At 41.3% G+C, this 14201-nt stretch overlaps 2 protein-coding genes across 4 annotated transcripts; one reads left to right on the top strand and one right to left on the bottom strand.

The window, feature by feature from the left end:
• Window positions 1-250: 250 nt before the first annotated feature.
• On the bottom strand, window positions 251-8431 carry LOC127598452 (ubiquitin-conjugating enzyme E2 Q2-like). Of its 2 annotated transcripts, none has more exons than XM_052062314.1 (13): window positions 8137-8431; window positions 6228-6332; window positions 6021-6143; window positions 5888-5944; window positions 5659-5808; window positions 4456-4540; window positions 3609-3669; window positions 3405-3495; window positions 3263-3321; window positions 3117-3165; window positions 2869-2964; window positions 1987-2053; window positions 251-1893 (listed from the first exon to the last, which is right to left on the bottom strand). In XM_052062314.1, the coding sequence occupies exons 1-13, from the start codon at window positions 8293-8295 to the stop codon at window positions 1862-1864; spliced, it is 1134 nt and encodes a 377-aa protein (XP_051918274.1). In that variant the 5' UTR covers window positions 8296-8431; the 3' UTR covers window positions 251-1861. The 2 variants fall into 2 exon arrangements, with proteins under 2 accessions (XP_051918274.1, XP_051918273.1); XM_052062313.1 differs by having other exon boundaries at window positions 5659-5811; window positions 8137-8427.
• Window positions 7586-12958, top strand: LOC127598450 (UDP-glucuronosyltransferase 2C1-like). Of its 2 annotated transcripts, none has more exons than XM_052062312.1 (2): window positions 7586-7728; window positions 10864-12958. In XM_052062312.1, the coding sequence occupies exon 2, from the start codon at window positions 10883-10885 to the stop codon at window positions 12476-12478; it is 1596 nt and encodes a 531-aa protein (XP_051918272.1). In that variant the 5' UTR covers window positions 7586-7728; window positions 10864-10882; the 3' UTR covers window positions 12479-12958. The 2 variants fall into 2 exon arrangements, with proteins under 2 accessions (XP_051918272.1, XP_051918271.1); XM_052062311.1 differs by lacking the exon at window positions 7586-7728 and adding an exon at window positions 9110-9882.
• The last annotated feature ends 1243 nt before the right edge of the window (window positions 12959-14201 follow it).

Genomic DNA, 14201 nt, shown 5'->3' with positions numbered 1-14201 from the left:
AGCGTCATTGTCACCACGATAGCAAACATATTTCAGAACTACCACACTTGATTTGCCATTTCTTGGCAAACAACATTTCCTCACGAATGACTTTTAGTATTTTCTCACGTGCACGTTTGTCTCCTTCGATTTTCCGTAGCAAAAAAATAAGCATGTTTGGTTATCTTGGTCTACACAGTGTTAATCTGTAATGGTGTATATTGAGTTCTTGAATTTTAAAACTGCATACGCGAAATCAGTAAGACAGTCATAATCGTAAAATTCTTTATTCATAAACTTGATGCAAGTTTACAAATTACTGTACATGGTCAAAATGTCTGCAAATGAAAAATATTAAGAAAGAAAACCAAAGCAAGCAATTCATGCCAGACGCCATCATCTTCCGTTTGTTGGTTTAGAAAGATTCAACTTTTTGACTCAGTCCAGTTAAGAGTAGTGTGCAAGTCCATTCACCACTGCATGACTTTCAATCTTAAATTATCTCTCATTTCACCCCTTGGAGCAGAATTTTGGCATCTGCCGGTAGGCCGCCACACCAGCGGATCACGATCCTCTGAGGTGACATACCTGGACACTTTTTGTGGATATGACACCATGAAAGACAAAGAAACAATGCCACCAGACCAGAGCTGCATTGCGGTGATTCAGAGGAAAATGCTCCATTCGACATTTATGAATCACTTGCTGTGAAATTACACCGGGACTAATGGTGACTAACCAACCTTTGTGTTACTTAAGACCCATGAAAATTGTTCCTGAAATGTGAGCAGATTAGTCAGTGTCTCCTTTAAAACGTGTGCAGGTTACTTCAAGTTTGATTTGTTGCCGTGATGACGGCCAAGTTAAGCCAAATATTGCATTTTTACACTACCAATCCTTTCATGTCTCATGCCAAAAGCAACACACAAGCACATCTGCATATCGTAGCAATAAAGGAGCAGTCAGCGTACCCCCCACTGCGGGTAAACCCAACTGTCATGTAACAAGGTTGTGGTTGGGAACTCAACTGGGAAGGTGCAAACCACTACAATCAAGGTATGTCAGGACAAACAAATTGCACTATTACTAACCCAACAACCTTTGTTTACTCTGAGGATGATTCCAGTGTGACTCTCGTGAAATGGCCTGGGGAAAAAAATACATCTACAGCCAATACAACTGAGTGTCACACTGCAAACCATAAACCACATCAACCCCGCGGCTGTAACTATGAGAACTCTGGCAGGGATGAGGTGCGGACAGGCCTAAGGCAAATAGAGCTCCTCCTCCTGTTTCTCAAAAAGCATCATGTTTATCAACAATGAGCAGATTCTAAAGTCCCCCACACCCCCAGACGATAGCCCATCTCCTTTGGTGTCTTCTCGATCCAAAACTTTCTTTTAAAAGATAGAATGGCAGGTCATTTCAATTTAAAGTTAACCATCCAAACTATGACAACTGGCTCATTTATTGTCTGGGATGCTCATATAAAAGAAACATTTGCTAGATAGTTTGAAAACGATAACTGTATACCTGTTCATGAAAATCAACAAAATCAATATAAACATGTGAGTCGACATGCCACTCCAAGGGCTTCAGAAAGACTTTTAAAACTCTTAAAGTCCACTTTGTTAAAAGCAGCTAAGGAAACATACCCCTCCTCCCACGCACACACATTCGAACTGGAGAAAAGACAACCGAAGAGATACGATCAGGGCAGGCGACGCCCTCACATCATACGAAGGAATACTTGTCAGCTGAACCAACAGATGCGTCTGCAAGAAACGTGATGTACTCCCAGCAAGTCAGACGGGGGGAAAAATACTCCAAAGAAAATGAGACACGTTGACCCATGTTCCGAGTGGATTGTGATTGCCGCCGCTTATCCATCCTCTTTTGGGGGTGTGTACCAGCCTGGGAAGAAAAACAAACCAGCAAACACATCAATAGTGTGTCCGAATATGTGCGTGAGGACTAATCCCCAAAAAGGTATCAACATCTACGTACCGTTCTTTTCATGTATCTGCACAAGGGATTTGTATGACTGCTGTGCTCTGGCAAGATTGTATTGGTTCTATGAGACAAAAACACAGCATTTGACAGGCTTTTATTGAAATTTGATGTAGTGGCCAACATCCCAAAAATGAGCAGACTGATGGATTTCTGTAACTCAGGAATTTTTGATTGTCTTCCACTTCCATCACTTCAAACTTAATTGTGTGTTTGCAGTGCTCTCCTAACTAGTACATACTACTCGGTCTGTCACGATAATAACCGGATCGACTTCATCTTCGAAAAATGAAATGGACACGATCGTTTTGTTTTTGTAGACTCGATAAATTGCGATCCATCTGCCTGTTTGTTTATATTACGTCATTTAATTACATTTCCTCCCATTAGTGATCTTGACAAACACAGTTAATTGCCCCTAAACGTTACACCAGCAGCTTAAAAAAAATAAAGGAACGATACTATCCTTTAACATGACAGTTAATGTGGGGTTATTGTGACAGGCCTAAGTGCTTTCATTAAGTGCAAAAGGCTCTCTTAGTATGTCTCCCTTTAATACCTGTTTCCCCTCAAAAAAGCACAAAGACTGCAGAGGGAGCAAACGCACAGTTCAGCGCCCGCTATTCAGGATCAGGCTTCATGTATGTGGTCTCTCACATTTTAAAAACGGTTATGATGTGAACTCATTCGCTCCCAAAGACGTTTTTAAACGTCTTTTCAGACTTGGTCCAGAATTGGCTGGTACCGAATGAGTTAACATTGGTGTACCCCACTGAAATTCACGTCATCATAATCCTTAAGCTGCTGATGGGAACCTGCAACATGACCAAAGACTCTTAAACATCAAAAGCAGTAATTGAGTATGCAAGACTGGATCACCTTATTCGCCCCAAACTGAACTCTGGCCTTTCCTTTCACTAGAGTTGCATTTATCTGCATGATTACAGATTCTATGGAATAGGCACTGCTCCAGCCCTGCGACGCAAAGGAGAGGGAGAGAGAGAGAGGGAGAGAGAGAGAGAGAGAGAGAGAGAGAGAGAGAGAGAGAGAGAGAGAGAAAACAAAAAGCAAAGTTGTTTATCTCCGGGAAATCTTAGTTGTGTTGTGAGACAAACCCATTTACACACCTGTTTTGTGAGAAGTTCCATACACAAGGCTCCGCCTCCCAGAACATAACTGGAATCATAACAAGAACACAAAACAGTTCAGGGAATCGTTTCTGAAAAATCTAATTGAATGCGTACCGGACAGGAGTGAGTCAGCACACACTCACCCTCCGGAGAGCACAGGGGCGACAACCCGCACAAACGGTGGATCAAAAGGAAAATTATCCTGTCATATCAAAGGGGAAAAACATTTTTTGACACAAATCTTACATCCGAAAAGAGAAATTTGACGCATCTGATACAATTTACTTTATAAGAGAAATTGAGCAAAATGTAGTCCACTCCTTCCTTTTCTTTTAAGACCTGTAAATCACTGTGTAGCTGACTATCCGGATCTACCCTGCAATTAAGACAAAACAAACAAACAAATAAATAAATAAACATGAAATAATCCAAGCACACGACACTTACGCGGAACATAATGTCAGGGAGTGAGGAGTCTTCTCAACTTACGTCCTTAACTTGACGTGCCAGTCATAAAGGCTGTCATTGACTAGTTCCACTGAATAAATACCTGAGGAATGACAAACACGCAGTTTTGAGAAGTGGATACATGACATGATTATTAAAGGCAGGTGAAGTGCTCTTTGAATGTTGTGTAAACATGCATACTTGCAACAAACACTTCAAACTGTCCAAACAGGAAAGAGCTCCTGCCAGAATGAAAGTAACAGGAGCAACTATTTATAACACTGTTGATGTCGCATCGCAAACGCTGGTCAGAATCTAATCGGCATAAAACAATAGTGCATTATGTTAATTAGTCCTAAAAACTGTATAAATACTTTATATAAGTGAAACACATGTGAATAGGACACCACACAGTTGACATTACAGATGTTCGAATCGCGATTTAGACTGGCGTGTGACGATTTGTTTTCGCATAGACTCAATTTGTGGTTGCCGATTCGTTTCAAGGATGATATTGGTTCATTTAAAATGAAACGATTCTGCTTCTTGAAATCAAGTCACTAACTTCTTCTTTCTTTTTGGACCCAAAAGGTTGAGAATCTCTTGCCCCAACATCAGCAGGGACACACAACCCCAATGATGGATGAGTCTTGGTGGATGGTTCTGGGGTTCAAACCCATTCATGTTTAGAAGAATCAAGTAAATCTTCGAGGCTTTCTTTAGTAGTGCGAGGTGCCTCAAATACGCTCAGTCACTTTCTCGGTTACATGTCCCCTTAATGTGATTCAACAAGGGCTGAACATTGGATCTTTAGTGGATCTACTGTGAGCCGTTTCTGGTGAAGATGTGTGGTCTAGCCAAAGCCAGAGTAAAATGAGTTTAAAGTCACCTGTCTTGTAACTCTGTGATCTGTAGATCTCCCTGAGTTCCTTCATGAGGCGGTCTGACGCCTGCACAGAGCCAGAGACTGCGCCCTGAAAAATACACAAGTGGGTTACATCAATGCTGAGAACACCTTAACAGCAAACGAACGACAGTCATGGCCTTATACATCCATATAAATACATTCAGTACTATCTTCTTTTGGTAAAAATATTCATCAATCCTTAGACCCCCCCCCCCTCCAATAAATAAATAAATAATTTAAAAATGAAGGCCAGATTACAGAATACTTGCACCATTGATAAATCATTATATTGTAATGAGTTTTTGCCACCCAATGACAATTCTGAAAAATTTCCATCATGAGATTCTCTGTCCTGTCAAAACTGCAAAGTTGGACAACTCATGAAAATGTTTTAGCCACCATATTGTTAACGAGAATCTCCATTTGCAGTCAGTACCATCTTCAATGCACACATTTTCACTTCTGACCACAATTCACTTTATCCTCTCTTACGTTGCCTGCAAATGTCCATTTTCTTTGAAGTGATTGATGTGTCATGTGTTGCCGCTCCGGTGTTTAGTGTCCGTTAAAAATGGGCCCTTTATTTTATTGCCCCTCTGAAAGCGATATGACCTTTATTTTGTTGGCTGGCGTAAAGCGGAGGCACAACATAAACAGCAAGTAGCCAACAGAATGTTGAAGAGTGACGGCAAGTTTGCTACTTCGGCGGTGCGTTCTCGTGCCTTCGTAGGTTCAGGCGGTCACGGCGGAATTCAATGACTGTGAATATTGCGTAATCTTTGTATGTTAAGATTCAATGACATTAGACGATGTTTGCGTTGGGAATACAAATGCAGTAGGAATGCGAACTACCCCCGTTTCTGATGTAGTTAAAAGGAGCAAGGATGCTCGTCCTTCCTGGCTCGTGGAAAAGAGTTTAACTGTTTTGCCTCATCATGGAAGCAACACATTGCCAACAAATGCGTATGCACAAATAATGAGGGATCAGCTTTGGCCACTACAACCCCCCCCCCCATCCCCCTGAAAAAAATGAATAAAATTACCTGAGATGCACAACATAATGAAACTAATCTTTTAGAAAATCAGTAATAATCATTGTCACACATTGGCTAAGATGCATCATAAGGGAAACAGGGGTGAGGTTTATACAAATTAGAAAACAAGAGCAGAAAAATGAACACGTACATTCAAGTGGTCTTGTCTCTGATTTTTACGGATTTTCTCCAAAATAGCCAGGTGTTCTTTTTCAATCCCGTCATCTTCTGACTTTTTGCCATCCACCGGCTCTTCTTCTTTCATGTCGTAATGGTCCAAGTCTTGGTCCAGGTCAATGTCCTGCTGCCACAGTGGATCAGTGGTGTTAAGGTGAAAGGGTTAAGAAAACTGGAAACGTTGACAATTTCCCTTAATGCACCTCTCCCATTTCTTCCTCTTCGTCCTCCTCTGACGTCACCTCATCAGAAGGCCCGTGCTGTAATGTTGTGCAGCATTGTTACAAGAGCGGGGATAGTTTCAGCACAGTAAAATATCTCACATTTCGTACTTACCTTTCTCTCCTGGAGAATGGGGCCAGCAGGCAGAGGTTGGTCGAGCATTTCGACATCGGGATGCTGAGGCAGGTTGTAAAGTCGACATAGGTCACAAATGAGACGCTTCAACTGCTGAAGAAGCTACACAGAAAAGAACCTTTAGGTTCAAAATTGCCCCCACTCAGGAGCAATATTTTGAGCAGGTAGAGTCATGAGCAGATTTACCAACGTGCTTCCTTTTCTCACATCCTCCAAGCGCTCCAACACTTCCGCCAGACTCGGATCATCGGAGTCGACAAACCATATTGGGGACGTTGAGGGGTAAGACTCCTGCAACAAAGGAAGCTAGTGTGTTAAAACAGCTGACAGGATAACAAATCAAGACCATTTTTTTCTCCATGATGGCATTATTTAATTTTTTAAAATCCTGTATTAAGGAATGCAGCACCTCGTCATCTTGATCTATGATGTTGTTCGCGCCAGCATCTCTCACTAAAGCATATTAAAGGAATGGATCCAAAGTCAGCCGCATGATTGCGAGGTGGCATACCACGTCCAAATTTTCGTATACATATTAGAAGAATTGACATAGTTACTCACGGTGTTCGTATGAGTTTGACTTGGGAGCAGGTTATCATGATTATTGATAAGGGAAGAATGACGATTATTGGTTTCTGCTGCTTCAACATTCAACCATTTTGAAAGTTGAGTTCATTTTGATACCTAACCTGGAGACAACGGTTAATAAAAAAAGAAACTGGAGATCAGAACATGTATTGATTCATCTTTCCCCATATGAATATCTTTGGTAACCATGGCATCCCTTTATGACCAAACATCTTTTAATGGCTACTTGCAATGGGATTATGAGTGCAACGATTGGTCAATTAATCGACAACTAATCGACTATCAAATTGATTTATTACTTTAATATTGATGAATCGTTAGAAACCGTGTTCAACTTAATATTGTCAAAACAAGTGATGTGATAAAACTAGTCCTTTTGGTCATGGTTAGTCTATTGTCAAGATCATCTTGAACATTTTGAATGTGTCCTTGAAATTTCTGTCTACACTTTTGTTTTTCCAATCAAGGCTGAGAGAGTGGATCACTGCATATTAAATATTTAAACATACATTTTGTAATCATATTATATGTGCAGTTGGGTGTTGTCAAGCTTAACATATCCACACTGCTATCACTTGATTTAAAAGGCTCTCAGAAACCCAAAATATACTTAAAGCACACAGACAGGTTGCTAAATCATGTAGCTAAACTATGGTTGACCTGGTGTTCATTAAATGCTAACATAAGCCAAAAATGTCCACTTTGTCCAACCTGTCAGCAAACTCACCTATTTTGCTGTCTGCGAGTACGCTGGATGCTTGCAGTTTGTTTATAAAACATTTATAACAGACAAGCATCTATATAATACAAAGAACACGAAGTTCAATGGTTGTTTCAACAGAGATTCAACAGATGTCATCCACTCTTCGAATCCCTTCACTGACATTGTTCAGTGATCCAAACAACCTTATTCTCAATATATTATGAATGTTTAAATGACAGAGAGGGGCAGCCAATGGCTTGCGTTACTTTAAAAAATATGCATTGGCCTGGAGAGTCCGTATGATCGCTGAAAGACCCTAAATAGGGTTAATACGTGTAAATATGACATACAACGCCAATGCTTGTGCATTGGGGACAGTGTTGACTGCTACGACAGGTTAACGTCTGTGATGTCGCGTAAATGAATCAGCTCGCGCCGTGGATTAAAGGACGATGTTGTGTTCAAGTCAACTGCGAGGCTTTGCGGTCAAAAGCGGTGGCAAGAGTAAAGCGAATATTTGGGCTAACAAGGAAAGCTAGCCTTCACGTTACTTTCAGTCGGGGCGAATTAGCAAAAAGCTACTGCAGCGTCGTTTCACTGGACGCTTCCTGAAAGTTAATTTCACGACTATAGAGCCTTGTTGCGGTTGAAAGGAACCCAGTCGCCGAGGTCAAAACAGCGGAAAACAGTCCACTAGGTCGGGTTGATCCCGCGGAACGCAGAGCACGAAACTGTGTGTGCTGAGTGACAAGTCTTGTGTTGGGCTAGCTTCATACGCAGGCAGAGCTGGCCCCGAGGACCCACCGTGATGTTGCAGTGAATGATCAGCAGCTTCTCTCCTGTTACGTTAAACTGGCAACTGAGTTCGTCGGGTTTCCAGTCTATGATTCGAAATCTTTCGTGGTTTGGGTCAAAGATTGACTCGAGAAACTTCAATTCGGCCTTCAGCCCCGACACCGACATCTTGTACTCATCTCAAAGCAAGCAGGCCGCTGGCGGAGGGGAAGTCTGGGCGGAATGCAGTCGAGTCGGCTCTGCGGATCTCGCATGTTAGCGTGAGAACAACAACAAAAGGGCTGCGGGTTTAACGTCGAGTCCCAAGATAAAAGATGACAACGTTCTCAACAATATACATGCACGATACATCAAGGAGTTAAAGAAAAAAAATCTGTTCTTTTATGTAATCACGACAAAAATAGCCCTATCTATTAGATTTTTTTCTTCATGAATTTTCATCAACTTTCATGAGTTAATTTTTCAGTTTCATTCTTCTTTATCAAGTAGTGGGAAAGGTAGACACGTTGTAGTAAGTAAAGAAAGTAGTAAGTAAATATACTGATGTAAAAGCAAAAGTACTGCTTCAACAACTTTAAAGTAAAAAAAAGTACGAACTGAAATGCGGGCAGGTGCACAGATATTTTAGGGGACAGGTGCTCAATGAAGCTCCCCCACAAAGGGCACCCATCGCTCAATTTATTCATAGATAAATCAAAATAAATCCGTTAATTTTGGTGGGGGATTTGTCTCTCAATCAACACAGTCAATCGAACAACGAAGTAAATTTAGGAAAGCTGTAGTTAAGCTGTAGTTAAGTCTAACCCATTTTAATATGCTCATATTTATATATTATATTTATATTAATTTATATACTTGTATTTTACTTTCCCTCTTTCATAATTTTGCTGCTATAAATTGGGAATTTCTCAATTTTGGAGACAAATCAAGGTTTTCTCATCTTGAATAAATGAGACCGAAGGAAAATCACCCCCCGCTCCTCCCAAAATCCACTATTTATCTGTGCAACTCAATTTGGAAAAAAATGAAAGGGGAAGTGAAGACGAACAAGTGAGATAACACGTTTCCATAAGTGCACACACCTTGTAAACAGAGATGTGGCTGTGTTCACAAATAACACATGCAAAAACAAGTCGTGGTCAGCACACACCTACCTGCCGCGAGTGATGGGCAGATAAAACTTGAATCTTTGAAGCTCTCCATCCAAACTGGTTCACAAAAAAATAGTGCGCGCGTTTTGCCTCTAGATGGCGGAAGAGATCAATGACTGTCTCAATGGGTTGGGGGGGGGGCTATCAATCAGTTCAGGGTGTATCCCGCCTATTGCCCGAAGTCAAACGGGATGGGCTCTAGCACGCCCGCGACCCCCGCGAGGAAAAGCTTCTTGGAAAATGGTTGGATGGATGAAGAGATTTTGAAGCGTCCAGTGAGCGGAGCCACTCAATGCTGTGTGCCTCGCGTGTTGCCCCTAGATGGCGGAATAGATTCATGAATGTCTACAGAAGAGCGATTAATTGCCAAGTCATCGACCATTCTTTGAGCAAAGCAAGGTCGCCCCTCCCCCGGTTACTTGTACGCGAGTGCGCGCGTTTTCCCTTGGCCTGGGCATAGTTCAATCCTCAAACGTCATGCATGCTGACTGGTGCTTTAGCCCGTCCCAGCTACTTTGCTTTTGCAAACAAAACACCTGACTTTACAAATCAAAATTATCGAAGGCTGCTTCCAAGGATTACCTTCTGACATACATGACCTTGGGTAAGTCTTTTTCTTTTTAATTGAAAATACAATGTAAACTGTATGCTATACATATATAAATATATCTCAATTCATATAAAATAATAGAAAACTTCCCACATTTCAGTACTTAAATTTATAAACTAAAAACTGATGCATATACACATATACACATATACACATGCTTTAGAGCAGGGGTGCTCAAACCTTTTGGATCGAAGATCTACTTTTCGATCAACTAACCTCCCGGGATCTACCCTTACCGGCACACGCGCGCACACACACACGCACGCACGCACGCACGCACGCACGCACGCACGCACGCCCTGATGAGAAACAGCCTGAAACTGAGGCATGCGACGCACTTTTGCAGCCTGTTAACTATCGTAGCTCACACGTACCGTTTTAAAGTGCTTCCCTCGGCCCTCCTTTTTTCGTAAAAATGAGAATGATAAGATGATTAGGTTGCAGTGTACATTAAAACAAAAAAATATATTATTAACATGTACAAAGACACCAATGGTTGTTTGTTTGTTTTTCTCCTCGACACTCCTCGGATCTACTTGGGACCTGTCTTAGATCTACCGGTAGATCAGGATCTACCTAATGAGCACCCCTGCTTTAGAGTCTAAATACAAGGCTCGGGTGCCAGATTTGACACACCACTTCCACGATTCTTGCTAAAATCGTGACCAAAAATTCCAATTGTCATATGTAATCATTTAAACAGTCTTGAGATATTGCAAGCATAGATTTTGTTTCCAAACCTCTTTTTACAGTCACTTGAACAATTATCCCTGACCTCTGATTTCAAAATAAGTTACCGGTAACCATAATTTTTTTTAATGTCCATGTAATTCTGTGATGAAGGAATTGACAGATACATATAGGGGCAAAGAAGATAATTTCTAAATATGTTTGAATATTGTTGCAGGGTTTTAAACATGAATGTGCCAACCACACTAACAGTAGTTCATTTCTTTGTTTTCATATATTTTCAAGGTCTCTCGTAGGCATCACAATGACACAGTCGGACATGATCACCTTTACTCTGCTGTTGATTCAACTACCGTGTGTATTTGGAGGCAAAATATTGGTGTACCCTTTAGACGGCAGCCACTGGTTAAACATGAATGGAGTCATCGAGGAACTTCACGCCAAAGGCCACAAGGTCACAGTGGTGCGGCCATCCGATAGCTGGTACATTCCAGAAAAGTCTCCTCATTACAACTCTGTCACCTTAGATGGTCACGATGGCTTTAAGGGCCATTATGAATCATTTGTGTTTCAACAAGTGGAAATGAGACTTCAGGGGAGGGGTCTATCTCTTCTGCCTCGCATTTGGAATAACATTCAGATTCGGTTCTCGGTTATAACTCAATTTTCTTTATTCAACAAGAAGCATTGTAAGACAGTCGTTCAGATGTTTGAAAATAAAACTCGGATGCAGGCATTTCATAACGCCAAATACGACGTTGTGTTGACTGATCCCACCATAGGTGGAGGGGCACTGCTTGCACGCCTTCTCAACGTTCCCCTCATTTACAATGCCAGATGGACTTTCCTTGGTGAAGCTCATGACCTCATTGCCCCATCCCCTCTGTCGTATACACCCCATCTCACAGCCCAGTTGACAGATAAGATGACTTTCCCTCAAAGAATCTTGAATGTTGTATCCTACATCGTGAGTGGCTTGTTCAGGTTTTACATTTCAGAACGTCACTACAAACCGATAGTGAGGCGCTACTTTGATCCTGATGTGGATTATACGACATTTTTTGTGGATGCTGATATGTGGCTTTTGAGAAACAATTTTGTCTTTGAATTTCCCCGACCCACGATGCCGAATATCGTCTACATGGGTGGATTTCAGTGTAAGCCTGCAAAGCAGCTCCCTGCGGATCTCGAGGAGTTTGTCCAGAGTTCTGGAGATCACGGCGTTGTGATGATGACCTTGGGCACTCTGATCGCAAAGCTTCCGCAAGATGTCACCGAAGAAATTGCTGCGGCTTTTGCACAGCTACCTCAGAAAGTCATCTGGCGGTATGTGGGACAGAAGCCAGCCAACCTGGGCAACAACACTTTACTGGTTGACTGGCTACCACAGAATGACCTCTTGGCGCATCCTAAAACAAGAGTGTTTGTCTGTCACGGCGGCAACAACGGCATTCAAGAAGCAATTTACTATGGCATTCCAATCGTAGGACTTCCATTATTTTGGGATCAGCACGATAATCTCAACAGGATACGAGGAAGGGGAGCAGCAGTAAATGTGGATATCGCCACGGTGGACAGGCACATTTTTGTAGATGCACTCGTGACAGTTCTTCACAACTCATCCTACAGGGAAAACATGCAAAGGCTCTCACGCCTGCAACGGGATCAGCCAATCACACCGATGGAGCAGGCAGTGTTTTGGATCGAATATGTTATAAGGCATAAAGGAGCTGAGCATTTGAAGGCACAGTCCAACAAAATGTCCTCGGTTGTTTACCACTCGATTGACGTCATTGTAGCTTTGCTAACAGTAGTTTTGCTTCTCGTGTTCACCTGCCTTTTCGTTTTAAGATTGATGTGCAGAATATGTTTTCATGAGAAAAAAAAGAAACACGAATAATCTTTTTTTCTTCAGCTATCGCTTTAACATAATGTCACATTACTTTTAAAGACAATGACTTTCAAGAGAGCCAACTGGATGAATTCAGTGACTTTAATTGTTTTTGAAGATTGCTTGAATGAAAAAGTCTAATGTTTCCAAAATGAGACAAGAGCAAAATTGAAAAATTCATTTTGATTAACTTTTAACTATTAACTATTATCGCATTATTCTCTATGCTCCTTACATTTTTTTAATTCTCTATATTTGAGTTATATCTCAGTCAAATGGATTGACATGTGTATGTGTTGTGTTTTGTAAATTCTCAATAAAGCCCATGTCATTTTTAACTTTTCATTACCAAATTGATAACAATACTAATGTGTTTGCTAAGATTTTTTTTCTTGAAATTTGGAAAATGCTCAAATTCAATGTCAGTAGCCATGCTATTAGACTACTGGTATTATCTTAAAAGGTAATAAAGAGTTGATGATAGCAACAGTTTTGAGTCTGAAACGGATCATTTCTATTTCCACCATTTCCTTCACGATGAATTGATTCTAACTACCATACAAACAAATTGGAGGTTTCTGATCATCCCAGAATGAATTGTGCCCTGCACTTTCAAAACTGCATACAGGACAAGACAATTTGATTAATTATATTGACCTCCCACTGAACATTCGGCAAGCCTCCTCGCTGCCCATCTTTAAAGCCCTCCTCAAAACTCACTTGTATTCTTTGGCGTTCGACTCAGCATGACTTAGATTTGTTCTTGATTTTACTGCTTGGTGCTTTCTAGCGCCTTTATTACCGATTACTGATTCGTCTTACTGTTTATTGTGTATGTTAAATCGCTCCATGTACAGCACTTTGTATGCAGCGGTCTATAAAGTGGTCTATAAATACTGTTGACTTGACTTGACTTGTCACTGCATCTTCAAAGATTAATTTTTGACAAAGCACGGGGCTACAACTTTGGACTCAATGATGCCATTGTCCACTGATATCCATAAAAAAGGCAATGATTCATATGCAGTAACTTTATTTTCCGTAGGAGCTATGGCCACACTTTTACGCAGTCTAAGGGGCTTGATATCTGTTCAGAGGGAAATAGGATTAAACCTCTATTTAAGATACTGGCGCTGTTGAGGCTTAGTTGGCCTGAGAAGTTGACCTAAAGCACAGTAATTAAACCAGACATCTTTACAAATGGCACTGGCAGTGCTTCAATTAGATCAGAGGTAGGGAACTCTGGTTCCTCGAGAGCCATATCCGGCCTGTTTTCGATTCCCACCCTACTCCAACACACCTGATTCATTCATTGTTGATGATCGTTTTAGGCCTCTACAGAGCTTGCTGATGAGCTGATCATTCGAATCAGGTGTGTTGAAGTCAAGAGGGATCTAAAGCAGGCATGATATGGCTCTCGAGGAAGCGGAGTGCGCAAATTGTGCAATACAATAAACACTTCATGCAACAAGGTTAGTCAGTATAACGCATCTATTTGTGTCTGTCTGTCACTGACTTTTTTCCCCGTGCATACATACGCTAGACCAGGGGTCCCCAAACTTTTTCCTGTGAGACCCACATAACTTTTCCCTTCTCTGATGGGCGGCCGGTGTCAGTTTGTAACATCAACGATCGTAGGGGAGCTTAAAAAATTTATTGTTTCCCAGAAAGCCACACATAACCAAATAACCCTTTCCAGGTTCTTTACAGAAAAAAAAGTCATGAAAAAAAC

This window comes from Hippocampus zosterae, chromosome 3 (assembly GCF_025434085.1).
Source record: "Hippocampus zosterae strain Florida chromosome 3, ASM2543408v3, whole genome shotgun sequence".
NCBI lineage: Eukaryota > Metazoa > Chordata > Actinopteri > Syngnathiformes > Syngnathidae > Hippocampus > Hippocampus zosterae.
The sequence above is the reverse complement of the archived record's forward strand: the minus strand, read 5'-3'. Positions and strand labels throughout refer to the sequence as shown.